Source organism: Anomaloglossus baeobatrachus, chromosome 3 (genome assembly GCF_048569485.1).
Source record: "Anomaloglossus baeobatrachus isolate aAnoBae1 chromosome 3, aAnoBae1.hap1, whole genome shotgun sequence".
Lineage (NCBI taxonomy): Eukaryota > Metazoa > Chordata > Amphibia > Anura > Aromobatidae > Anomaloglossus > Anomaloglossus baeobatrachus.
The window spans coordinates 647,572,490-647,599,845 of NC_134355.1; the positions used below are offsets into that span (position 1 = coordinate 647,572,490).

Genomic DNA, 27,356 nt, shown 5'->3' on the forward strand with positions numbered 1-27,356 from the left:
GACGTTTTTGCAACGATCCAAAATCGCTCCTTGGAGTCACACACTACGAGATCGCTACAGCGGCCGGATGTGCGTCACAAAATCCGTGACCCCAACGAGACCGCTGTAGCAAAATCGTAGCGTGTAAAGCCCACTTAAGTGTAAACTTAATATTGGTATCTAACTTTTTAAGATACCAATGCAGTTTTTCAACAAATGCCACGCCACAGGAGGACAAGATCGTCTATGTATCGTCAACATTTCAAGACGTGTCTTAAATGGTGACAGAGCTAGACAGAATTCTCTTTCAACACCCTCATAACAATATTTTGGGATGTTTTATGTACATTATCTGTACATAGGTTGAAAAAAGACCTAGGTCCATCTAGCTCAACCTTTCTCCACCAATTATACATTTTGTCATTAAGTCATTTAAAACCGACAGTGTTGTGTGTACTGAGGAAATCATCCAGCCCTGATATAAAAGCTGTTATAGTATCTGCCATTACTACCTCTTGTGGTCGGCATTCCACAGTCTGACTGCTCTAACTGTAAAGAACCCTTTTCTAATCAGCTGTCGGAATCACTTTTCTTCCACTCGCAGTGAGTGCCCCCCTGGTCCTTAGTATTGTCTTTGAAAAGAATAAGTCATGTGCCAGTCCTTTATATTGAGCATACATATATTTATACATATAAATGAGATCTCCTCTAAGACATCTTTTTTTTCTAAGCTAAACAAACTTTTTCAACCTCTCATCATATGGGAGATCTTCCATTCCTTGTAGTAGTCTAGTTGCCGCCTTTGAACTGACTCTAAATTCTGAATGTTCATTTTAAAATGTGGAGTCCAAAATTGGATCCCATATTCCAGATGTGGCTTTACAAGTGATTTATAGAGGGGTAACAATACGTTGGGATCACAGGATCTAATCTTTTTATACACCCTAAAGTCTTGTTTGCTTTAGCAGCTGCTGCCTGACATTGAGTGCTGCTGCTCAGCTTATTTGTAATGAGAATACCCAAGTCCTTCTCCTGTTCTGTAGTCCCGAGTTTACTTCCATTTAATGTATACGCAGCTATAGGATTACTCCGTCCTAGGTGCATTACTTTACGTTTATCAACATTTAATCTCATTTGCCAAGTATCTGCCCATTCTGACATCTTATCCAGATCGTTTTGTAGTACTGTACTATCAATGTCAGGTTTTAGTATCCTACATAGTTTGGTGTCATCAGCAAAGACTAACACTTTATTAACAATCCTATCCACAAGGTCATTAATAAAGAGAATAAAAAGAATCGGTCCTAGCATAGATACCACAAAGTTAAACCCGTAAAATCATGTCTATAGGTGGAGTTTGGAAATCTTTGGCCGCCTTGAATTGCCAGGTCACTAATCCTTTCTTCTACTTTTGCAGCGCCGTCGTCCTGGACGGAAAGATATATGCAACAGGCGGTATCGTCAGCAGTGAAGGACCTGCTCTTGGAAACATGGAATATTACGACCCCAAATCCAACACATGGACATTATTACCCAACATGCCTTGCCCACTCTTCCGCCATGGATGTGTAGTGATAAAGAAATACATTCAAAGCGGTTGACACAAGGGGCATCGATGAACTGAGACCATGGTCCGACATGTTTGAACGTTTTTGGATTTTTTTTGTTCTCATTGGTTTGGTTTTAATCCTTCCCATGCCAGAGATGAAGCGGTTAATCCTCCCTTTCTCCACTTCAGTGGGCTTTATCCAATTTATTTTATAAGGAGGCGGAAAAAGGGTGGGGGTTAAGAGGTTTTTTTGTTTGTTTTTTTTCATTTTATTTCATTTTTGTCTACAGCTTTTCAATAAAGTCTACATTGAATGTAGATCATCCTCACCTTTGGGTGATGCCGGAGCAATTGGGCTCCACACTATGTATAATATGTATGGTTTTTTTGCGGCAAATGTGTCACTAGGTGGCGTAGTGACACTTGTTGTCACCCTAGGTGCAATAGATTCCCATATTTTTACATGGGTTCAGTTGAGATAGGGTTCAGGGGAGGGGAGCAGATGAGGACCTGTATTTTACTTCTAGATGTAAGGCTGGGATTTATTTTTAGATGACTGTTCGGTACAGCTAAGCATCTCATCATAGAGAATATCGAAAAAAAACGTTTTATTTTTAGGTTGACCTCCGCTTCTTCTTTCGTTGCAGAGAATGTAGCTTTAGCTGCATAGGAGAAAAAGTTTGTCAAAATTATAAAGAAATTTAGGGAATAAATGAACTTAAATAAGTAAAATTTCCATAGTGACGGAAGAACTTTTAGATATATAAATTGTGGGTGGTCGCAATTAGGGTTCATAGAGGCACACGGCAGCAATAAGGGGTCAGTGGACGTCTCGGACAGTGTGTCACCTTATTATTGTTTGAATGAATGTCTTGTAATACCCCATTTCGCCTGCAGTGGCCGCTGCAGGGAACATGTGCAGCTGCCTACGGCCTTTTAGTTAGGACAGGTAATTTAAAGGGGTTGTCTGGTTTAAAATTTTACTGTCCCATAGGGTTGCATACCTTTAAAATAACAAATCACAGCAATAAGCACCCTCCTGCCCGTGTTCAGTGCTGCCTCTCCCAACTGCTTTTGCCAATCTTTGTCGAAAGGCTGCAGTGATCACATCACCGCTGCAGCCAATCACTGAGCTCAGTTGCTCATGCCATTGATTGGCTACTACTGGACACCATAATCCAACCAGTGTTATGATAACACCAATTCCCACAGTGGCAGGAAGTGTTATCATAGGGATGCAGTCAGGATAAGTTCCTTAATCTAAAAGTTAAGAAGTTTTTTTTCGTTTTTTTTTTTCTAAATCATGTTCAATCATGTTTAAATATGCAAAAGCAGCTTTCAGATTAGAAATATTAAAGGGAGAAATAAAGTAAAAAAAAAATGTGGAAGCAAAAAAAATAAATCAAATTATTTTAGAAATTCTAAGTTTTTGACAAACTACTTTTTTTATGTTAGGAAGAAAGAACTAAAAAAAAAATACTGTCTAGACCACAGATTTACAGTCAAACATTAGTCTTCCTGCAGGTCTTAATGAAATTGATTTTTCTGCTACTGTGCTAGTAAATATATATAAAGACGGCCTATATATTATATTTATAATTAAGTTGTTTCGTATCAAAGTGAGTTTTTTTGGAGGATTTAACAAGAACATTAGCTAAATGTTTTCAAGAACTAGAAGCATCGCCCACGGCTCAAAGCGGATGAAAAACTCATTGAAATCATTTTTTACAAAAAAATTAGACTGTAATCAACAAATGTTTTCATGAGAAATATTGTATAAGCCAGTTACAAGGGTTTCTGGATTATTTTTTTTTTATCATTTTTTTTCTCCCATTCTAATAATGGGGATAGAATTAAAGGGGTTTTCTACTTTCGGGATCAATTTTTTTTTTTTTTACTTAAGTCATTGGATTTTTATTTAAAAATAATTTTTGTAATTGGGTTTCTTTAAAAAAAAATTTGGACCGTTTGCCTTTTACTGCCTCTGTGTTTCACAGTCTATTGCTGGCTGGATAATGAGTTATCTGAGAATCCATCAGTGAGCTCATTCTAAGGGGTGCTTCACACACAGCGAGCTCGCTGCCGAGATCGCTGCTGAGTCACGCTTTTTGTGACGCAGCAGTGACCTCATTAGCGATCTCGCTGTGTGTGACAATGAGCAGCGATCTGGCCCCTGCTGCGAGATCGCTGCTCGTTACACACAGCCCTGGTTCGTTTTCTTCAAAGCCGCTCTCCTGCTGTGACACACAGATCGCTGTGTGTGACAGCAAGAGAGCGACAAATGAAGCGAGCAGGGAGCAGGAGCCGGCGTCTGACAGCTGAGGTAAGCTGTATCCAAGATAAACATCGGGTAACCAAGGTGGTTACCCGATATTTACCTTAGTTACCAGCCTCTGCAGCTCTCACGCTGCCAGTGCCGGCTCCGGCTCTCTGCACATGTAGCTGCTGTACACCTCGGGTTAATTAACCCGATGTGTACTGTAGCTAGGAGAGCAAGGAGCCAGCGCTCAGTGTGCGCGGCTCCCTGCTCCCTGCTCACACTGGTAACTAATGTAAACATCGGGTAACCATACCCGATGTTTACCTTAGTTACCAGTCTCCGCAGCTTCCAGACGGCGGCTCCGTGCAAGCGCAGCGTCGCTTGCACGTCGCTGCTGGCTGGGGGCTGTTCACTGGTCGCTGGTGAGATCTGCCTGTTTGACAGCTCACCAGCGACCATGTAGCGATGCAGCAGCGATCCTGACCAGGTCAGATCGCTGGTCGGATCGCTGCTGCATCGCTAAGTGTGAAGGTACCCTAAGCCCAATTGGAGAGTTTGGTTCTCTTTTACGTCTTTTTCTGAGCTCCTCTCTGCTGATTTATGAACCACAGACCACAACAAATTTGATATTTGCCTGTATAATGCAATGTGAAATTTTCCGGTAAAAGGAAATTTGAAATTTGCATTTGAAATTTGCCTGTAGAAGGCAAGCAGTGCAAAATTTGTAATCAAACCAAATTGCCAAATTAATTTACAACTCCTAATACATGCATTTAAGCAAAAAAATTAAAATACCCCTCCATAGGTGGACAACCCCTTTAAGCTCCATCCAAATGAGCAAAAAATATATATAAATTACACTTCCATTAAATAGTATCCCATATCATTTCAGCACAATAGAGTGAAAAATCCCATAAAATTTGGGATGGTCAAGAGGTATAAATAAAAATAACAAAATCTGTATTATTGGTCTACATATTTTAATTTTTAAATTCATTTTTTTGTTACTTTTAAATTGTTAAAATATATTGTTGAAAAAGCATAGAAATTAATATAAATGATAAAAAAATCATTATTACGTACTATATTAATATATTCTGAGATGGAGATTTTTTTTGGGGGGGTGGAGGGGGGGTAATTCATATTGCTGTATTTAGTCATCTCAAAATATTGTTTTATCATTATTATTATTAATATAATTTGGGGGATAATTATTTTACGTTGAATGTGCAAGCTGAATTTTAATTATTTAAACAATTTTAATAATATTATGAAAAAAATATTTCACCTTCTTAGAGTTAAAAAAAATGAAATAAAATTCCAATTTGCCCAAATTTAATACACAAATTACACTTAAATGCATAGATGTAAAACCAAATATCGTACTATTATATATACTAGTTTTTAGCAAAATCTATGTTACTTTGCAAAAATATTTGAATTTTTTTTTCCCCAAATAGAAAAAAAAATTTCAAAATCAAATGATTGGTTCAATTTTTTTTTTATTATCTACACAGAATCGCTGCCTTATTTAATTACCAGGGACATTAAGATTAAAGTCAATTTCACACTGACACATTTCAGGTCTTTATTTCCATCCATTCTTATTTTTTTTTTTTTTATTCCAAACATTTTCATATAGATTTTTTTTAAATTAGAAAGTAAGAAAACAATATTTTAATCCATTTTTTCTGTTCTAGTGAGATGCATTCACAGTTTTGTTAATGAATTAATAAAAAAAAAACAAAAAAAATTAGGAAATTCAGACCTAAAACGCGTTGGTTAATAAGTGAATGAATGTTAGAAAGACCTCAAATATTTTTATTGTGACATACCTCCAACGTTTGATGGTTTATTAAAGGGTTGAGGCTGAATCCTCTTGAACATTGATTGATTCAGTAAAAATAAAAATGTAAAAAAAAAATAATTAACAAATATTCCGCTTTGCGCTTCACTGTAAAACGCATTTTTGGAATGAGAGGATTTCATTTTTATGCATTTTTTTCTTGTACAATCCGTTCTATCTATGGAAGGAAAAAAAAAAAGAAAAGCACAATCTTGTTACGTACCTTCTGCGTCCTTCTTTTCAACCAGGAGAACGAGCTTCAATCTGCCTGGTGCAGAATGTTTGATTTCTCAAAGTTGGTGTGTCTTACCTCCAAAGGAGGTGCTAGCATACGAGAATGGACTCACACACAATACCGGTCAACGTCACACATACACACATTGAAGCAAATCTATTTCTGTGAATAATAGACAAACAGGGTTATCTGTAATGGTACTGTACATAGTTTATGTTACTGGTTAAGATCTTGTTATATTATAATAAATATATTTATAGATCTAGACTGACGTCCCATTGTTTCCTTTATTTCCAAGCTGATCCTTGTCTAAGTTGCTTGTTTTTCGTGAGATTTTTTTCTCTCTTACTAAACAGTGCCCTCGTTGTCCCCAAGCTATGTTCCGTATCGCAGCTCAACTTCATTCCTCTTGATGCTCTGAGTTTAACAGTCTTTAGTGATTAGCGAGCACTACCATGCTCGGATGCTTGATACTCGTAACTAGTGATGAGTGAGCACTGCCATGCTCGGGTGCTTGGTACTCGTAACTAGTGATGAGCGAGCACTACAATGCTCGGGTGCTCAATACTCGTAACCAGTGATGAGCGAGCACTACAATGCTCGGGTGTTCTGTACTAATAACTAGTGATGAGTGAGCACTACCATGCTCAGGTGCTCGGTATCTGTAACTAGTGATGATCAAGCACTACCATGCTCGGTTGCTTGGTACTCATAACTAGTGATGAGCAAGCACTACCATGCTTGGGTGCTCAATACTCGTAACCAGTGATGAGCGAGCACTACCATGCTTGGTACTAGTAACTAGTGATGAGCGAGCACTACCATGCTCAGGTGCTCAGTACTCGTAACTAGTGATGAGCGAGCACTACCATGCTTGGTACTCATAACTAGTGATGAGCGAGCACTACCATGCTCGGTACTGGTAACTAGTGATGAGCGAGCACTACCATGCTCAGGTGCTCTGTACTCGTAACTAGTGATGAGTGAGCACTACAATGCTCGGGTGCTCAGTACTGGTAACTAGTGATGAGTGGGCACTACCATGCTCAGGTGCTCAGTACTCGTAACTAGTGATGAGCGAGCACTACCATGCTCAGCTGCTCAGTACTCGTAACTAGTGATGAGCGGGCACTACCATGCTCGGGTGCTCAGTACTCGTAACTAGTGATGAGTGAGCACTACCATGCTCAGCTGCTCTGTACTCGTAACTAGTGATGAGTGGGCACTACCATGCTCAGGTGCTCAGTACTCGTAACTAGTGATGAGCGAGCACTACCATGCTTGGTACTCATAACTAGTGATGAGCGAGCACTACCATGCTCGGTACTGGTAACTAGTGATGAGCGAGCACTACCATGCTCAGGTGCTCTGTACTCGTAACTAGTGATGAGTGAGCACTACAATGCTCGGGTGCTCAGTACTGGTAACTAGTGATGAGTGGGCACTACCATGCTCAGGTGCTCAGTACTCGTAACTAGTGATGAGCGAGCACTACCATGCTCAGGTGCTCAGTACTCGTAACTAGTGATGAGTGAGCACTACCATGCTCAGCTGCTCAGTACTCGTAACTAGTGATGAGCGGGCACTACCATGCTCGGGTGCTCAGTACTCGTAACTAGTGATGAGTGAGCACTACCATGCTCAGCTGCTCTGTACTCGTAACTAGTGATGAGTGGGCACTACCATGCTCAGGTGCTCAGTACTCGTAACTAGTGATGAGTGGGCACTACCATGCTCAGGTGCTCAGTACTCGTAACTAGTGATGAGTGGGCACTACCATGCTCAGGTGCTCAGTACTCGTAACTAGTGATGAGCGAGCACTACCATGCTTGGTACTAGTAACTAGTGATGAGTGAACACTACCATGCTTGAGAATCTCAGATGCTCAGACACGCTCAATTGCAGTAATCAGTATAATGAAACTCAATAATTGACCAGTTTGGCTCTCCGTTCAGATACAGCCAGCTGTAAACAGAGCATTACCGGAGGAGGGAGAGTTTTCTGGGGGGAGTTTTGGGGACACTGCATTTGAAAATGTTGTTTTTCCCAAAGAGATAGCCATTCGGAGCCTGCAAGTGGCTCTCACCCAGTGCCTGCTCGCATCATTCAGTGAACTGAGCCGATACATCCGAGCACTCGCGATACTCTGCTGAGCACCGCGAATACCCAAGCACCCTGTTGCTCGATCGAGTACCAAGTAGAGCCGAATTCATGCAAGGGGGAATCCCCGTAGACTTATATGGGGGCTGGATTTCGGACTGGATGCAGATTTAAAAAAAAAAAAAAGAGAGAGAGAAGAGGGTCCCGCCGGTCCCGTTATATGCGAGTGCGTCCATTTCTAGTTATTACCATCAGAAATGCAGATCCAAAGACAAATACAGTATATCTATATGCAATTCAAAGGAGACATTCCTACTCATAATAGGGTTATGAATAACAACGTTTCCCTTGAAATTAATCAACTTATACTGTATTTGTCTTTGGGACAGTATTTATAATTGAACCACATTACCTTGGGAGACAAGCGGAGGAAAATAAAACCTGTAGCAGCATTTTTATTTATTTTTCTTCACCGTTTCACTATACTTGAATTTTTTTCTTCATTTTCCAATACATGATAAACTGAATGGTGTAAGACAAAACTACAACTCATCCTGCAAAAAATATATATTTCCCTCATTCTGCTGTGTGGAGGGAAAAGAACCCCCTGAAAAATTACCTAATTACCTAGTCATAAAAGGATTTAATATAGAGGGATAGCTACAGTGGGTATGGAAAGTATTCAGACCGCTTTACATTTTTCATTTTTTTTGTTTCATTGCAGCCATTTGGTAAAGTCAAAAAAGTTCATTTTTTTCTCATTAATGCACACTCTGTACCTCATCTTGACAGAAAAAAAACAAATGTAGAAATTTTTGCAAATTTATTAAACAAGAAAAACTAAAATATCACTTGGTCATAAGTATTCAGACCCTTTGCTCAGTATTGAGTAGAAGCACCCTCCCTTTTAAGCTAGTACAGCCATGAGTCTTCTTGGGAATGATGCAACAAATTTTCCACACCTGGATTTGGGGATCCTCGGCCATTCTTCCTTGCAGATACTCTCCAGTTCTGTCAGGTTGGGTGGTGAACGTTGGTGGATGCCATTTTCTGGTCTCTCCAGAGATGCTCAATTGGGTTTAGGTCAGGGCTCTGCCTGGGCCAGTCAAAAATGGTCACAGAACTGTTCTAAAGCCGCTCCTTTGTTATTATAGCTGTGTGCTTAAAGTCATTGTTTTGTTGGTAGGTGAAACTTCGGCCAAGTCTGAGGTCCAGAGCACTCTGGAAGAGGTTTTCTTCCAGGATCTCTGTACTTGGCCGTATTCATCTTTTTTCAATTGCAACCAGTCGTCCTGTCCCTGCATCTGAAAACGCTCCCATAGCATGATGCTGCCACCACCATGTTTCACTGTTGGGATTGTATTGTTCAGGTGATGAGCAGTGCCTGGTTTTCTCCACACATACCACTTAGAATTATCACCAAAAAGTTCTATCTTCGTCTCATCAGACCAGAGAATCTTATTTCTACATGTGGTTTTTTTTTTTTTTAAATTATATTTTTTATTTATATTCAAAAGCAAACAAATCATTACATAGAACAAATAATATTAATAATATCAACAAAATTATCAGCAAAATGACAAGAAAATGGTATATCGCTCCATTTACAATTCAGTAATACAACATCTAATCAATGTTCACAGTGTTCACAGTAAGACTCAGAATCTTTAATACCTCACGGAAACCCTTATAACTAGCTATATGAATGAATTTGCAACCATCCTGTTAAACTCTCCTACTCCCCCCCCCGAAACCCCCACTACTCAAACCCACTCCCACCTAGTCACCTTCAACCCCCACCTCCAATCCTCCGAGTGTACCACCTAACTTCTCAGAGTGATACCACGCCGTCTCCTTAAATGGTGACATTAAGCGTTCTATTTCCTCCGAATTGAAGTAGGTTATAATAAACTCCCTCCACTTTTGAAGTGACTGCCCAATCGTCCCGACTTCCTTCCAGCATCAAGGCTCTCTAACTCCATCAGCCGTTTTATATGGATTATTACTTCTTCGAACGAGGGTACTTTTGACTCCAACCAATATTTCAGTATCATCCTCTTTGTTGCAAGTATGATTACATGTAGTAGTGAAGGGGGATGTTCACTCCTCCTCCCCTCGACGCTCACCCCCTCCCACGCATGGAACAGAACCAGAGTAGGGGAGAGAAGGAGTTTGATGTCCCAGACTTTAGCCACACACTTTGATACTTGGGCCCACAGTGGCTCAAGGTGGGGACACAGCCACAATCCATGGTAGAGATCCGTTGCTTCTAAATTGCATTTCGGACAATGAGTAATCCTCTCAGGATTCTCACGCTTTCTGGGCAAATTGAATGCATAGATCGCCTGATGCATCACTTTATACTGAGTCTCCCGCCACTGTTCATTCAGTATTGCCTTTCGTAGGGCCCTCCACCACTCCCTGATCTTTGTTCCAATGTCGGGGGCCCCTTGTTGCTTTTCCCATGGCTTAAAGAAACTCTCTGGCTGATAGCCAGTCAACTGGTTTCGCATTGCCCCATATAGAGATGAAATTGAGGAGGACGTTTGTGCCAACTTGACCAGGCCGTCAAATGTATTAAGTGACACCTCTGACGATATGTCTTGCAATTGAGCCATAACCTTATGCTTCACCTGATCATACTGGATTATTTGGTTCGGATTCAACCCATAATTGTCTACCAATTCTTTCCTCCCCAACCATCTTGGCTCAGAAGGATGAAAAAGATGGGAGACCCTTGGTATACCTTTCCGCCTCCATTCTTCAAATAGATTATTGCTAATTCCCTGGCTGAACCCTGGATTATCCCATAGGGGTAGATATTTAGAAATTTTATATGCCAACTTGTAATGCTTCCTCACTGCCCTCCAGGCTGCTATTGTATCCTTAAACAGAGAAGACTGCTTAATTTGTTGGGGTAGATTAGCTTGACTGGTGTGAAGAAGGGCCTTCAAATCCCAACATGTGTTTTTTTGCAAACTCTATGCAGGCTTTCATGTCTTGCACTGAGGAGAGGCTTCCAGCGGGCCACTCTGCCATAAAGGCCCGACTGGTGGAGGCTGCAGTGATAGTTGACTTTGTGGAACTTTCTCCCATCTTCCTACCGCATCTTAGGAGCTCATCCACAGTGACCTTTACCTCTCTCAGCAAGGCTCTTCTCTCACGATTGCTCAGTTTGTCTGGATGGACAGGTCTAGGAAGAGTTCTGGAGTTCCCAAACTTCTTCCATTTAAGGGTTATGGAGGCCACTTTGCTCTTAGGAACCTTGAGTACTGCAGATATTCTTTTGTAACCTTGGCCAGACCTGTGCCTTGCCACAATTCTGTCTCTGAGCTCCTTGGGCAGTTCCTTTGACCTCATGATTCTCATTTGGTCTGACATGCACTGTGAGCTGTGAGTTCTTATATAGAAGGTGTGCGCCTTTCCAAATCAAGTCCTATCAGTGTAATTAAACACAGCTGGACTCCAATGAAGAAGTAGAACCATTTCAAGGAGGATCACAAGGAAATGGAGAGCATGGGACTTAAATATGAGTGTCTGAGCAAAGGGTCTGAATACTTATGACCATGTGATATTTCAGTTTTTCTTGTTTAATAAATCTGAAAAAATGTCTACATTTCTGGGGGGGGGTTTCTGTCAAGATGGGGTCCAGAGTGCTCATTAATGAGAAAAAAAATGAACTTTTTTGAATTTACCAAATATCTGAAATGAAACAAAGAGTGAAAAATTTAAAGAGGTCTGAATACTTTCCGCACCTACTGTATAGAGGGTGAAGCAGTAGCAGTCACACAGAGGTGCCTTATGAGGCCAAAATATCTAAAAGAAAACAAAACAAAAAACACCAAAAACCCAAAACATCAATATTATTGGCACATGATAGAGGGGGCGGCTGGTACAGATTATAGATTGAGCTCTCTACTTGAGTCAATATGTATTTATTTTCAGTACTATTCAGTCATCTGATAATCCAGAAAATGTGATAATCCAGCATATTTTTCTAGCAAAGACATACAAAGAAATATGTAGCTTCACCAGCTAAGGGGTTGAATGAAGAACAAAGAACAGAAGCAAAGTTTCTGATTATAACAAAAGATTTAGGCTTGTAAAGAGCTCATCAAAAATGAGTACATCCCCTATGAAAATAAGACCTTAATATCTCTCTGAACACAAGAACAATTTTCACTTTTCACAAGATTGCTGTGAAGATCTGAGGTCGTATTAATCATCTAGGTAGGTTTAACGATGCAACTATTTTTATTCTTCCATCCAGTGTCTTACAGCACATGGCCAAAACAAGATGCCCCCAGTCCACAAGATACCAAACCGGGACTGTCCCCTTACCAGGCGATACCCACTGTCTCCCAACTTTTGGTTGGACCACAGCTTTCATATCTCCCACCGTTAAACGGGTACCACGACCATAACAAGTGCATACAGATCCAACCAGCAATAACTCCCATCCCCTTGTCCGCCGCCCCCTCTGATCAAGCCCAGCCCACGAGAACACCCACACCTAATGTTAACTGTGCATTGTTGAAGGTAGTTTCATGAGGTCGAGCCCTTCACCTGGGACAGTATATGAGTTCCCTCACTGTGTGTTGTCTGAGTAGTGTTCTGTCCAGAGGGAAGGAGTGCAAGTGTTCAGTAGGATGAGCCCTGGTAAGTACGGTCTTTCTCAAAACAGCCAGTGTAGTGAACGAGAGCGGACACTGACCCTCGCTTCTCCACTAGGTCTACTATGACAATACACAACGGATCTAGTGGCTGGGAGAACAAAGGCTTAATTGGGGCTCCTGAGGCACAAGAATAATGGAATGATTGCTTTACTTTAATTACCAATCTTGTGCCTGGCCTTCTGTGTACATAATATCCAACCAAGACATCTCATGGCTCTGGGGCCTGGATGAGCATGGTATGTATACGTGTGAACTGTGTCTCCCATGATGTCCCTCCCAATCCATTAACATTTTATTGTGCACCTTAAACTGACAAGCAAGAAAATATCTAATAAAATACAATGAGATTGACGTAACCAGCACTCCGTGGTGAAACAGGCTGCATCCTTTAGAGACGTGGACTATGTCCATTGGTCCAACAGTTTTTAGTCATCAGCCAGCTCCTCATAATTGCATTTCAAAGAACATTTTTTTAACCCAGAAGATGAAAGTAAGGTTAATAATATAACGTCCATTACAAAATCTTCATTTTTAGTCAAATCAGTTGATTAAAAAATGAATACACCTTATAGCAAAAATTTAAACATCTAGTATTTTGTAAACCATTAACAATTTTTTTTAAACTAACTGTAATTAAAGTTTAACAAAGCTAAAGTACCACTCCAGCGTTTATTTAGTTGTTGTTTTTGTAGCAGTGGAGTGGTGCTTTAAATGTAAGCCCCCTAATATTATACTTACCTTCAGGTGTCTTCACCTTTTTTTTTTTTTTTTAGCTTTGCTTCGATCCTGCGGCACTATCTTGTGACAGTAATTACTGATTGACCAGAAGTCTCAGAAGTTACTTCACAAGTGCTCCATACAACTCTATGAGAGCCAGAACGAGGCTCTCATAGACTTGCATTGAGTTGTGACCTCTGGCGCGCTCCATGAAACAATGGAGCTGCCGGGAGGTCACAAATCACCAGAGATCGACTGGAGCGATGCTGGAAAAAGATGAAGCCACCGGAACTGGAGTTTAAGACAGGGGACGGAGGCTTTCCATTATGTTATAACAGGTCTGTTGAGCAGTGCTAGGCCCTGACCCGCCATAAGGATCCAGTTCTATTTAGGAAAGTATCTGGCGCTGGCATAAAAACGAAAAAAAAAAAGTTAAATATTTGCACAACTACGTACAAATTTTTGTGAACACTAAAAAAAGTTACTTATTTGCCAATTTTCTGTAATTTAAAAACTCCCCCCTTCCCAATGATTGTGTGTTAGGGGGCAGAGGCGGGTCGGTGCTGAGTTCAATCCTTCGCTGATCATTACATCTACCCTCCACTACGAAATGCTTTCAGGTTCAGCAGTTATTCACTCAAGGCTGATTTATATGTACTGTGACATTTTTGAAGATCATCCAGATAACAGCTTCTCCACAGTCCACAGTTCTCCGCCCCAAACTTTATACAGTGTGTCCACCCATATCCTGTCCACCGCCATTAACTTGAGAACGGCGGCAGCTATAGGCATAGAAGTGGTGTCTAGGTATAGTAAAGTAGTCATGTGCTACGCAATGAAACCACCTGTAGCACCACCTGGTGGAAAACAACAGAGTTAGCATTTTTATCTCGGAACGAGATAGAGAAAAAGTGAATTACAAAGTTGTAGGGCATCATCAATTCAATAGGAATTGACACCTTGCATACAGAAATGCTATGATTAGAACGTGTAAAACTCACAAGGCTGCGGACGTGAAGCGATACCTCATGGAGACCTTCCTACAAGTCATTGGGTATGGTGGCTGCATGGAGTGGCCTCCACGCTCACCTGACCTGACCCCATTGGACTTCTTTCTGTGAGGTCACATCAAACAGCAGGTGTATGCGACCCCTCCACCAACATTGCAGGACCTACGACGACGTATCACAGATGCTTGTGCAAACGTGTCACCTACCATATTGCACAACGTGCAGCAAGATACAGTATGCTGTGCAGAGTCCAGATGTGCATTGCAGCTGACGGGGGCCACTAATGAGCGCCATATGCGTGACCAGCATTCAATGTTTTGGGGGGGGGGTCATGGGTTTCATATCATAGCATTCCTGTATGCAAGGTGTCGATTCGTATTGAATTGATGATGCCCTACAACTTTGTAATTCACTTTTTTTCTCTATTTCGTTTTCGTGATAAAAATGCTAACTCCGTTGTTTTCCACCAGGTGGCGCTATAGGTGGTTTCATTGTGTAACGCATGGCTACTTTACTATACCTAGACGCCACTTCTATGCCTATAGCTCTCCGCCGTTCTCAAGTTAATGGCGGTGGACAGGATATGGCGTGGGAATGGGGAGGCGAGGCTGGGGACTTGTGAAATGAGCAACAGCCTCTTACTGAGGCCACAGTGCACAGAGCAGAGCAGACAGGGCATGTCATCATCAGCATTATGTATGGAAATACAACCTAAATACAAGTGGAAGGGGATGAACCCCAGAACTCACAGCGACACAACGGTCCGTCTTTTCCTGTAGGCATAAATCACTTTTTGCAACAGCAATTCCTTCCCTTACGGTAATTATGTATTGACTGTAGTGCTGCCTTTCTTTCCAATAAGAGGTTTTTCAGCCGCTGCAGATTGAATTGTACATCATCATACCTCATATGTAGCAAAACCTTATAATACGCACCTCAGCTGCTGCAGACCTTAGAAACACACCCATCAGCTGCCGCAGAACCTCATAATAAACACCTCAGCTGCTGCAGAATCTTGTAACACACAACTCAGCTGCTGCAGAATCTTGTAACTCACGTCAGCTGCTGCAGAACCTTGCAACTCACGTCAGCTGCTGCAGAACTTCACAAAACACACCCATCTGCTGCTGCAGGACCTTGTAACACACACCTCAGCTGCTGCAGAACCTCGTAACACACACACACCTCAAATGCTGCAAAATTTTGTAACACACTTCAGCTGCCGCAGAACCTTGTAACACACCTAACCTGCTGCAGAACCTCATAACACACACCTCAGCTGCCGCAGAACCTTGTAACACACCTAACCTGCTGCAGAACCTCATAACACACACCTCAGCTGCCGCAGAACCTTGTAACACACCTAACCTGCTGCAGAACCTCGTAACACACACCTCAGCTGCTGTAAAACCTTGTAACAAAAACCTCATAATAAACACCTCAGCTGCTACAGAACCTTGTAACACAAACCTCAGTTGCTGCAGAACTTTGTAACACCACACCTCAGCTGCTGCAGAACCTCATAATAAATGCCTCTATTGTTGCAGAACCTTGTAACACAAACCTCAGCTGCTGCAAAACCTCATAATAAACACATCAGCTGCTATAAAAGCTCATCATACACACCTGAGCTGCTGCAGAACCTCACAATGCACACCTCAGCTGGTGCAGAAGCTCATCATACACTCATCTGCTGCAAACCTTGGCTTTTGTAGACTAATATACTGTACTGTACATTTAGATACTGGGTGTGATAGCAGTGTGGATACCGTCGCTCTCGGCACCTCTTCCGGTATTTGTCGGCTTCATTACCCGGCACTGTGACCTCTTATTAATTTTAAGAATCACAGTAACATCTCACTGGCCGCACCTCCATCACTCATCCTGTCACATTACAGTCATGTCGTTTGCATGCCATGAAATGGAGACAGGAGATTCTCCCAGGAATCCTCTGCGGAGAATAAATAAAGAAGAAAATGAAACAGGTGAAGAACAATAATTGCAACTATTTGCAATAAAAATGATTGATGTTGCTTTTAATATTTTTTTGTGTGCTTTTTAGATAAATGTTATTGCATTAAGCATTTTTTTAATATCCTTATTACAGTCTGACACAAAGCTCCAGATACCTATAAATGTACAATGCTGGCCTCCTGCAGTCACCACTAGAGGGAGCTAAGCACTTCCATTGTTATTGTTTTCAATTTAAGTAACCTTCTCGGCTCCCCCTAGTGGTGGCAGCAATCTACCAACATGGTCTGTATCTAACGATTTCTCCAAATGCCACTTTCCTATAATAAAATATAAAAAATGTTTTATGCATCCACATCTTCTAGTGATATTTGATATTCTTTATGTAGCTACACAAGAGTTTTTCATACTCCTATGGTGGATATTAGATTGAGAGTTCTTGGGATCTGTTAGGTGCATCTGGTGAGGTGGATTCACAAAGCCACAAGTCAGAGTGAGTCCACTCACAAACATATGACAAAATATGACAAACGCATATGTTGAATGGCAAACACGTCAGGCAAGACACATTGGTAGCCACAGAATCGGGAGGGCAGACTAAAAGGAAAACTTAAGGCCTGAAACAATAGAAGCCACAGCAGACTTAAAGGGGCTTTACACGCAACGACATCGCTAACAAGATGTCATTGGAGTCACGGAATGTGTGACGCACATCCGGCCTCGTTAGCGACATTGTTGCGTGTGAAACATACGAATGACCGCTAACGATCAAAATTACTCACCTAATCATTGATCGTTGACATGTTATTCTAATCCCAAATATCGTTGCTGTTGCAGGACGCAGGTTGTTCGTCGTTCCTGAGGCAGCACACATCGCTACGTGTGACACCCCAGGAACGAGGAACAACACCTTACCTGCTTCCTCCGGCAACGAGGCTTTCTTTCGGCTGCTCTCCACCCCTCCGCTTCTATTGGACGGCTGCCATGTGACGTCGCACAAACCGCAGCCTTAGAAGGAGGCGGTTCGTTAGGCAGGTAAGTCCGTGTGACGGGTCCTAGCGATGTTATGCGCCATGGGCAGTGATTTGCCCGTGATGCACACCCGACGGGGGAAGGTGCTTTTCACTTTGCGTGTAAAGCAGTCTTTAGGACAATGAGAACAAGCTCTAATTTTAGTTTGTAATTAAGGGGTTAAGCATCAGCAGATAATATGTAATGTGAACAAACTCAGAGAAGTAGTTTGAGACACTTACACCAAATGGGTTAACCAGCAAATAGATATGTGCTTATTACATGCTAAAAAGCAGTTTGAGCCGCTTACAGCAAACGATTTGTTAACCAGTAGATCTTGTAGAAAACATATGAGTCTGAGGCAAAGATGTTAACTGAAGATACTGCATTGTGCCAAACTCAAAACAGCAACTGAACACATTACAGAGTCAACACTCAGACACAGTTGTAAATCTAATTGGACCTCAAAAGTCTTTGGGATATCATGTCACTGAATAGGGTGTAACCACTTGTAAGGCCCAATGTGGAGCACAACAAAGGGCAACAGTCACAGAGGAAGGGAGCGGCGCTCGGCCAAGAAGTCAAGACAGGTACATAATCATTAGAGATGGGCAAATAGACAAATATTTGGGTTCGGATTCTTTGTGCCAAATAATTTCTATTAGTCATGTATTTGTACCGAATAACGAATCTAATGCAAATTAATGGGAAACGCAAATAATTTTCTGGAGAACCTTGGAAGTAGGTCTGGGAGAGATGTAAAAATGCTGTAATGGATGGGAAAGTGCTGAAACTGAATGGGAACAGCATGGCTGCCTGGATGCATTTCTGACTCACAGTTGGTTTCAGACAGAGTATTACGGGGATTAAAGCAGGAGAATTATACTTACAGAGTTTCCCGGTGGCTGGCACACTGCTTCCTGGTTCTATCTTTAAAGTTCATGAATATGCACTGCTTCCTCCGCCTAGACTCTGTAACAGTGTCTGTGTTTGGTTGCAGTTCTGCTTTCCCTCCCCACCCTCTTTGCAGGCGTCTGTGATTGGTTCCCTTGATACCCAGCACAGATAAAGCAGACGGCTACAGGCTGCAGCACCCAGCTGTGTGCGTTATCTTAGCTGTGTGTCAAAATGCGGCTTTTTTTTATTTCAATAATTTAAATAATTAAAAAAAAACGATGTGCGGTCCCACCAATTTTGAAACCCAGCTAAGATAAAGTGGACAGCTGGGGGCTGGTAATCTCAGGCTGTGGAGGCCCATATTTATGGCATTCTCCCCAGCCTAAAAATAGAAACCTGCAGCTGCCCCAAACTTAGCACAACTGTCGTGGGCGGGGAAGGACGCCGCTTCGCTCGCTAACGCTTGGGTCCGGCGCTACTGCGATGGCTGCTCGGTGGCTCGAGCGGTGGGCCGGATCCGGGGACTTGAGCGGCGCTCCTCGCCCGTGAGTGAAAGGGGGTGTTTGGTTTGGGGATTTAGTCGTGACGCCACCCACGGGTTGTGGTGAGGTTGGGGCACCACCGCTGCTGGTGACGGGGATCCCGGGAGCGATGGCAGGAAGCAGCTGGGATGTTGTTTTCCCCTCCGTGGTTAGGGGTTGGTTGTCCCGGGGCCCGGTGTGGTGACGGGGAGGCAGGGTTGGCGAGTTGCAAGGTCGCCTGGACTGCGCAGCGCGGTGCCGGATGGCACGGTTGTACTCACTCAGCCACATATGTACGCAAAGTCTCTGGTAAACCAAACGGCTGGATGGACGGGTCCCGCAGCCGGCTGCTGTAGCTTCTCCCGGACGGTTGGTGGTGGCTGCCTTTCCCTGCACCTTTGTGTATGTTTGATCCCGATGGATTCCCACCGGTAACCCGCTCCCCAACGTATATATGCGCCGGAGGAGCCCTTTTGCCCGCAGGCTCTGGCCCTTGGAACTCTAGCTATGGCGGTAGCTGTATTTCCTTCTGCTGGTTGGACGGTTGCCTTCAATCGGGTCTTGGCTGTTAGGAAACCCCTGGGGTTCCGGTCACTGATGGATTTGACCTCTAATGGCGACTCCAAGCCTAGTCGGGGTCCGTAGGCCCTGCCTGTGTGTGCTGGCTTCACTTGGCTCCCCGGTTCGGTAGCGGCGGGCCACCGCCCGTCCCTGGTCCTACAGTTCCGCGTTGATTTGCCTCTCCTGCAGACAGCCACCACCGTCTGCCAACCTTGCTCTTAGTGCCTGGGCCACACACCCGGACACGGTCAGTTTGCTCCTCACTCCTTCACTTCCCTAACGGAACTCCTTCCTTTTCCCGCCTCCAGGACTGTGAACTCCTCAGTGGGTGGGGCCAACTGCCTGGCTCCACCCCACCTGGTGTGGACATCAGCCCCTGGAGGGAGGCAACAAGGATTTTGTGTCTGGCTGATGTGCCTGTCTCGGGGTGGGGGTGTATGTTGCAGTACCTGTGACGACCTGGCTAGTCCAGGGCGCCACACAACCATTATATGAGCCAAGTCAGATGTTTTACCTGGCTCATCCTAATTGCCCTGGAGCGGTGGCAATAGGGGCAATATAAGGAGTTAATGACAGCTGTGATTTATCAAAAAAAAGAAATCACAGCAGTCATCAGGGTCTGAATTAGTAATTGGGAGTGGTTTATGACCCCCACATTACTAACCCTGTAAGTCATCTGAGATGGCAGTGCAAGGCCACATTAGAAAATTAGACTGCTCACTGTGGCGCATTGCGTATTTGATGCTTTTGTTTGCCAGGAAACAATAGAGAAGGGTGTTCAAATGCCGCGCCAACAGATCACTCGTTCAGATGATGAAGATCAATGTCACTTTATTTGCATATGGGTCTACGCGTTTCAGGAGCACCTGCTCCCTTCCTCAGGACCGTCATGTTAAAAATAACATCAAATTTGTATTTTTGGGATGTGCGATCCATGTCTTTTTCTTCATAGCACAGGTGATTTTAATCAGCAGGAGACTGCAAGAGGGGTCAGCCTTCTTTTTGCTCCCAGTTCACATATGGGAGCCAGTGGGAGGTGAGTGCACAGCTCCTCTCACTGTGTGCTGGTGCTGTGTGGTGGCTGCTGTTGTGGTGGTGTGGTGTCGGTGGGGCGGCGCGGCCTGGAGCCTTGGGGGCTTTGCCTTGCAGCATGGGTGCTGTGAGGCACCAGGTCGCCCGCCTTGCTGGCGCTTTGTTACTGCGGCGGTGATCAGTGCACGGTGCCACACAAAAAGGTCAGGTTAGGGACCCACTCAAGAGGTTTGCCGTGACGTGGCAGTGGGCTTAATACAATCTGATCAGAATGGTAACAAAAGAACCTCATGTTCTATTTAATTTTTTGCCTAGCGGCTTTAGATCATTGTATTTTTGGGATGTGCGATCCATGTCTTTTTCTTCATAGTATGGTAAAAACATCTTGGAGAAATGATCCACTGTGACCCCATTAATAGTGAACCCTTGCACGCTCAGGAAGATGTGTTACAAAGTCCATAGAAGTTTCAGACGAAGGATCTTGTGTTATAGGGAAAGGCTGGAGAGCATCAAAAGGCACTTGACAAGAAGATACTGCCCATACTGATAGAAAGAAACTATGAGTTCTTTTGATGTCTTGTCTCCATTAAGGTTATCAGTAGACATGAGAATGGAGTTTAGCAGTTTATTTAACTCCAGGGGAGTTGGAGAAGAGCAAATTTTGGTGACGTGACTAAAGAACGTTAGTAAGGTTGAACATTAGAGTAAGAGATTGCAGCAAGAATATGTTCTGGTTCAAGTACATGAGATGGTGTATCTTTGGAGGTTTCGCAAGGATCAAAGGACCTTGATAGGGCGTCAGTCCTGCAGTTTTTTTTGGGCTGGATGGTAGGTGAGGATGAAGTTAAAATGTGAGAAGAAAAGGAGGCAACAAGTTTGGCAGGGGTTCAGCCTATGGGCTGACTGAAGATATTCCAGATATTTTTAGACAGAATATATGATCAATACATGTATATATCATCTTTTGCTATTCTTGAAGAGCTAAATTTATAGTTAAGAGTTCTTGGTCATCAATGGAACAATTATATTCTACTGGAGAACATTTCTTGGAAAATAATCTACAGAGAAGATTTATAGTTCTAGAGAAACTGTGGAAGAGAACCTCTGCTCGGGTCCGGCTGCTGCTGCTCAGTGGTGGCTCGAGCGGTGGGCCGGATCCCGGGGGTTCTCGAGCGGCACTCCTCGCCCGTGAGTGAAAGGGGATTGCGTTTTGGGATATAGTCTATTGTCCATGACGCCACCCACGGTTGTGGTGATTTGTTAACACCACCGCTGCTCGGTGTGGGGATCCCGGGAGTGATGGTGTGAAGCAGCAAGTTGTTGTGTTGCCCCTCCGTGGGTAGGGGTTGGTGATCCCGGGGCCCGGTGATGAGGTGAAAGATGCAGGGCTTGGTGGGCGCAGGGACGCGGGGGCAGCGCTGTGCCTTGCGGCACTGTGGTACTCACTCAGTCTGAGACGTTGACACAGTTCTCTGTAAAACACACGGCTGGAAAGACGGTTCCCATGGACGGCTGCACTTGCTTTCCCCAGTAGGTGACGGTGATGTCCCTTTTCCTGCACCTAATGTTGTTGATGGTCTCGATGGGTTCCCACCGGTAACCCGCTCCCCGGCTTCAAGCTGGACCGGAGGAGCTCTACTCATTGCCCGCAGGCGCTGGCCCTTAGGAACTGGTGCCCTGGCGGTGGCGGTGTCTCTACTGTAATGGTTGGGCTGTTGCCGTCAATCGGGACTTGGTTGTTGGGAGACAGACGTCCCCTTCACTGACGGATTTGGCAAATTATGGCGACTCCTAGCCTTGCCGGGGTCCGAGAGGCCCCTGCCCTGGTGCTGACTGTCCTTTGCACACTGCTCCAGACCGCCGGGTCACCACCCATCCGCGGTCCTTCCAGGAACTCCCGAGCAGTCACCCCTGCGGACAATCATTGCCGTCTGCTGACCTTGCTGTCTCAGTCCGGGGCACACACCCGGACCAACTTCAGGCTTTTCTACTCTCACTTTTACTCCTTTTCTCCAGTTTTCTCCTTTGCTCCTCTACCACTTCACTTCCTTCTACTTTCACTTGACTACTTGTTTACTCCTCCACCTCCTAAACTGATCTGCCTGGTTCTCCCGCCTCCAGGGCTGTGAACTCCTCGGTGGGCGGAGCCAACCGCCTGGCCCACCCCCTGGTGTGAACATCAGCCCCTGGAGGAAGGCAACAAGGATTTTGGGTTAGCTTTGGTGTTCCTAACTGGGGTGTAGGGTGTGGTGGTGTGATGACCTGTGACCCCTGGCTTGCCCAGGGCGTCACACATCTATTTCAAGGAAAGATGGTCTGTCTACATTTTTTATGGTGTAGGACAGGAGAAGAGTAAAACCTAAATTTAAGTACTTTACAGCCTTGAACAGCGCAATCTGACCAGTTTCGAGAAGTAGTACCCTTCCAAAATAGGGCCATAAGAGGAGCAACCACTTGAGAGTAGTCATTAATGAACTGGCCGTAATGATTTTCAAAGCAGACAATGCTTAAGGCTCTGTGCCCTCGTTGCGTATTTGCATGCAGTTACGCTACGTATTGCACTGCAGTGTAACTGCAAGCGTCCTACTTCCACAGCACAATCTATGAAGATTGTGCATAATCCATGCGCACAATGCGTTTTAGAACGCAGCGATTTGCATGCTGCCAAGACGCTACATTCTAAAAAGCAACATGTCACTTCTTTTGTGCGTTCTGGATGCTTTCTCCACTCTGTCTATGGTGAGAGGCAGCATCCAGAGTGCACAAATTCTGCAGTCAGCAAATTTTCAGAATGCAGCTTTTCAGCTGCGTTCTGAAGCGCACATGCAGTGACAAAATGCTGCGGTGCAGAGCGCACTCATGTGCGCACATACCCTTAGAGGGCTTTGGGATTCAGTAGTGGCCAATTCAAAATAGCAGAACTTTTTTTCTGGATACATTTGTACACCTCTAGATAAGATGATGTGCATGAGGCATTGGCATTAAGAGTGTTTTTAGCAGAGTCTCTTCAGAATGGAGTGACATGAAGAATCTAAGTCTGGAGAAGATTCGGATGTCATCCAGATACACTAGTATGTTCTGGTACCAGACATCACAAAAGTTCTCATTCACAAAGGGCTTGAACACAGTTCATGCACTGCATAATCTGAAAGGCACAACTACAGTTGATATTCATTGTGACCTTCTTGGGCATTGAATGCTGTCATCCATTTGTCACCCTCTGTTAATGCTGATTACATTACAGCATAAGGTCCATGTAGGTGTTACGTCCGGGTGGTGGAAACACTGGACCGTACACCGGGTTCCCCTGGTGAGGCAGCCAGACCGGTCACCCCGCCAGAGGACCTTGATGCACGGCAGCCGAAGCACTATTGGTAGCAAGACAGTCCGTATGAGAGCTGGAAAGTAGATGTCGCTGGGAACACAGAGTTCTAGACGGTAGTCCGGGTGACGAGGCTCAGGGCCCGAGGCCGGGTTGTAGGATCAGGTGGAATCCGGAACCTGCTGAGCGAGAGGACGGGTCACCAAACGGAGCCAGGGACTGGAGACTGGCGGAGCTGAAGAGGTGGTGGAACATCCGCCAAAGTCACCGTCAAGAGTACTGGAGCGGACGTGGTCAGGACTGGCTGGCGTGGCAGGACAGGCTCTGCGAGACAGACAGGGGTTAATACTGGACACAGCAATACGGGGACCTGAACTCCTAGCTTACCAAACACGTAGAACAGGCCCCGCCCACCAGAAAAGAGAATCCTAATATACCCTGTACCTGTCTATGCAATTTCCTGTTTCTAGGTGCTGGCCCTTTAAGAGAGGGTCAATGACTGCGCGCGCGCCCTAATGCGCATGCGCGAGGCCCGTGTGCCAGAAGCCAGTACAGGGAGCGATGCAGAGGAAGCAGGAGTGCCCGGCTGTGAGTCCCGCGTCGCAGAGGGGCGCCGGGAGCGGGGAGCAGGACACATGGAGGGTGCAGGCGAGGAAGAGGAAGCCGGGACCGGAGCGGTGAGCAGGGGACGCCGCCGGGAACCGGAGAGCGGGGCATGGGAACCGGGCCACGGGGACCGGAGAGCGTGACAGTACCCCCTCCCCCACGCCCCCCTCCCCGCAATCGGGACAGGAAGGCACGTATCAGAGGAATGCCAACATTCTCCCGGGGCTCCCAGGACCTATCCTCGGGACCATAACCCGCCCAGTCCACCAGGAAGAAATGGCGACCTCGCACGGTCTTCATGGCCACGATATCCCTTACCACATAGATGTCATCATCAGCGATGGGAGGAGGAGAAGTACCGACACCAGCGGAGAAGGGACCAAGGACAACAGGCTTGAGCAAGGAGACATGGAAGGAGTTGGGTATCCGCATCGTGGCCAGGAGCTGCAGCTTGTAGGAGACAGCATTAATCTTGCTGATGACTTTAAACGGCCCGATGTAACGAGGATCCAACTTGTACGATGGTAACTTCAGTCGGACATATTTGGATGCAAGCCAGACCAGATCACCTGGGGAGAAACACGGGGGATCCAGGCGCCTCTTGTCCGCATGTCTCTTCATCTGCAAGGAAGCACGCTCTAGGGAAGTCTTGACCGAGTTCCATATAGCTGAGAAGTCCCGGACCAGGGCATCTGCAGCAGGGACATCTGAAGCCGAGGATACTGGCAACGGGACAGAAGGCTGAAGTCCGTAAACGACCTGGAAGGGAGAGCTGGAGGTGGACTCGCTGATGTGCTGGTTATGGGAGAATTCAGCCCAAGGAAGGAGCGTGGACCAATCGTCGTGATGGATGTTGACGTAGTGGCGCAGGAAGGAGGTCAGGATCTGATTGACCCGTTCCACTTGGCCATTCGACTGAGGGTGGTAGGCCGAAGAAAAGTCCAAGGTTACTCCCAGATGTTTGCACAGAGCCCTCCAGAAGCGCGAGGTAAACTGAGTTCCTCTGTCGGACACAATGTGTGTAGGAAAGCCATGGAATCGGAATATGTGTTGTATGAAGGAGTCAGCGAGCTCCTGGGCAGAGGGCAGCCCGGCCATGGGAACGAAGTGAGCCATCTTTGAGAAACGGTCCACCACAACCCATATGACCGTGTGTCCGGAGGACAAGGGTAAGTCCGTAATAAAGTCCATTACAATGTGTTGCCACAGAACGGAAGGAATGGGCAAAGGCAGAAGACATCCATATGGCAGGTGCTTGGGTGTCTTGTTCCGGGCACAAGATGGACAGGCTGAGACGAAGGTTGCGACGTCTTTACGGAGGGACGGCCACCAATAGTGACGGACAATCGTACTCCAAGTCTTCTTCTGACCAGCATGGCCGGCGATTTTTGAGGCATGACCCCAGTGTAGGACTCTTTGTTTGTCAGTATCTGAGACATAGGTCTTCCCAGGGGGAATCTGAGCCAGAGTGACAGGAGCCAGCGTAATAACTTTACTGGGGCTGATGATGGGCTGGAACGTCTCCTCCTCCTGCTCTACGGGCACGAAGGATCTAGACAAGGCGTCTGCCCGCACGTTCTTATCCGCAGGCCGAAAATGGAGTTGGAAATCAAATCGAGCAAAAAACAAGGACCAGCGGGCTTGTCGCGGGTTCAGTCTTTGGTAGGTACTCCAGATTCTTGTGGTCCGTGTAGATGATCACAGGGTATACTGCTCCCTCCAGGAGATAGCGCCATTCCTCCAAGGCCAGCTTGATGGCCAGTAGCTCTCGATCACCGATGGTGTAGTTGCGTTCGGGTGCCGAGAAGCTCTTGGAGAAGAATCCGCAAGTGACCATCTTCCCGGTGGAGGATTTCTGCATTAACACTGCCCCGGCCCCTGAGGAGGAGGCATCCACCTCCAAGGTGAACTGTCGGTTCAATTCAGGGCGATGGAGAACCGGGGAAGAAGCAAACGCCTGTTTTAAAGAGCAGAACGCGGCATCGGCCGCAGGTGGCCAGTCCTTAGGATTAGCTCCCTTCTTAGTCAATGCAGAGAGAGGCGCAGTCAGGGCAGAGAAGTGCGGGATGAATTGACGATAATAGTTTGCAAAGCCGAGGAAGCGTTGGATAGCCTTCAGTCCGGAAGGAGGAGGCCAGTTGAGGATGGAAGACACTTTCTCTGGGTCCATCTGCAGGCCAGTGTCAGAGATTGAGGGGAGCCAGCACGATCTGAAATTGGCATGCATCATATAAAAAGTGAAAATTCACAGATTTATTCCAACTGTACTACAATAAAAAAATGAGATTTTTAGCAAATAATTGATCAATTTTTTGAGCCACCCCTGCCAACGTCACGGCAAATCTCAATAGGGGGGTCCTACTCTACATTCTGTATTTCATGTGTCATGCGGCCTCCTAAATAAAGTTAAAAGCAGAACCATAATAGAGCACACATACCTGTAACCTGTATATAACCGCTTCTATGTTGCAAAAAAGGCACTTGTGGATAGAGACCAGCCCAGGTCCCAGCATGTGGAGCAAGCTCTGCACCATACCAGGACTATATCAGAACTGATCCTCCCAGTGCCAAACAGCAACCATTGATAAAGGCGGACCAGATCCAAGATGGTGCTTAATTAGCATTGCCTGTGGAAAGGGGTGAGGTAACTGAATCTGAACAGCTACCAACAGGAGGAATACAGGAGGAATTCTGATATAGTCCTGGTATGTGTGGGGCTTTCTCCACATGCTGGGACCTGGGCTGGTCTCTATCCACAAGTGCCTTTTTTGCAACATGGAAGCGGCTATATACTGGTTGCAGGTATGTGTGCTCCATTATGGTTCTGCTTTTAACTTTATCTAGGAGGCCGCATGGCACATGAAATACAGAATGTAGAGTAGGACCCCCCTATTGAGATTTGCCGTGACGTTGGCAGGGGTGGCTCAAAAAATTGATCAATTATTTGCTAAAAATCTCATTTTTTTTATTATAGTACAGTTGGAATAAATTTGTGAATTTTCACTTTTTATATGATGCATGCCAATTTCAGATCGTGCTGGTTATCTTTTTTTCTCTGTTTTG

The 27,356-nt window shown here is 45.0% G+C and overlaps 1 protein-coding gene across 2 annotated transcripts in view; it reads left to right on the plus strand.

The window, feature by feature from the left end:
• KLHL29 (kelch like family member 29) overlaps positions 1-6,093 on the plus strand; it is a 1,297,105-nt gene extending 1,291,012 nt beyond the window's left edge. For both annotated transcript variants that reach the window (XM_075341153.1, XM_075341152.1), the window contains one exon: positions 1,397-6,093. In XM_075341153.1, coding sequence (XP_075197268.1) covers positions 1,397-1,580 — 184 coding nt within the window. In that variant the 3' untranslated portion in view covers positions 1,581-6,093. The remainder of the gene's footprint in view (positions 1-1,396) is intronic.
• The last annotated feature ends 21,263 nt before the right edge of the window (positions 6,094-27,356 follow it).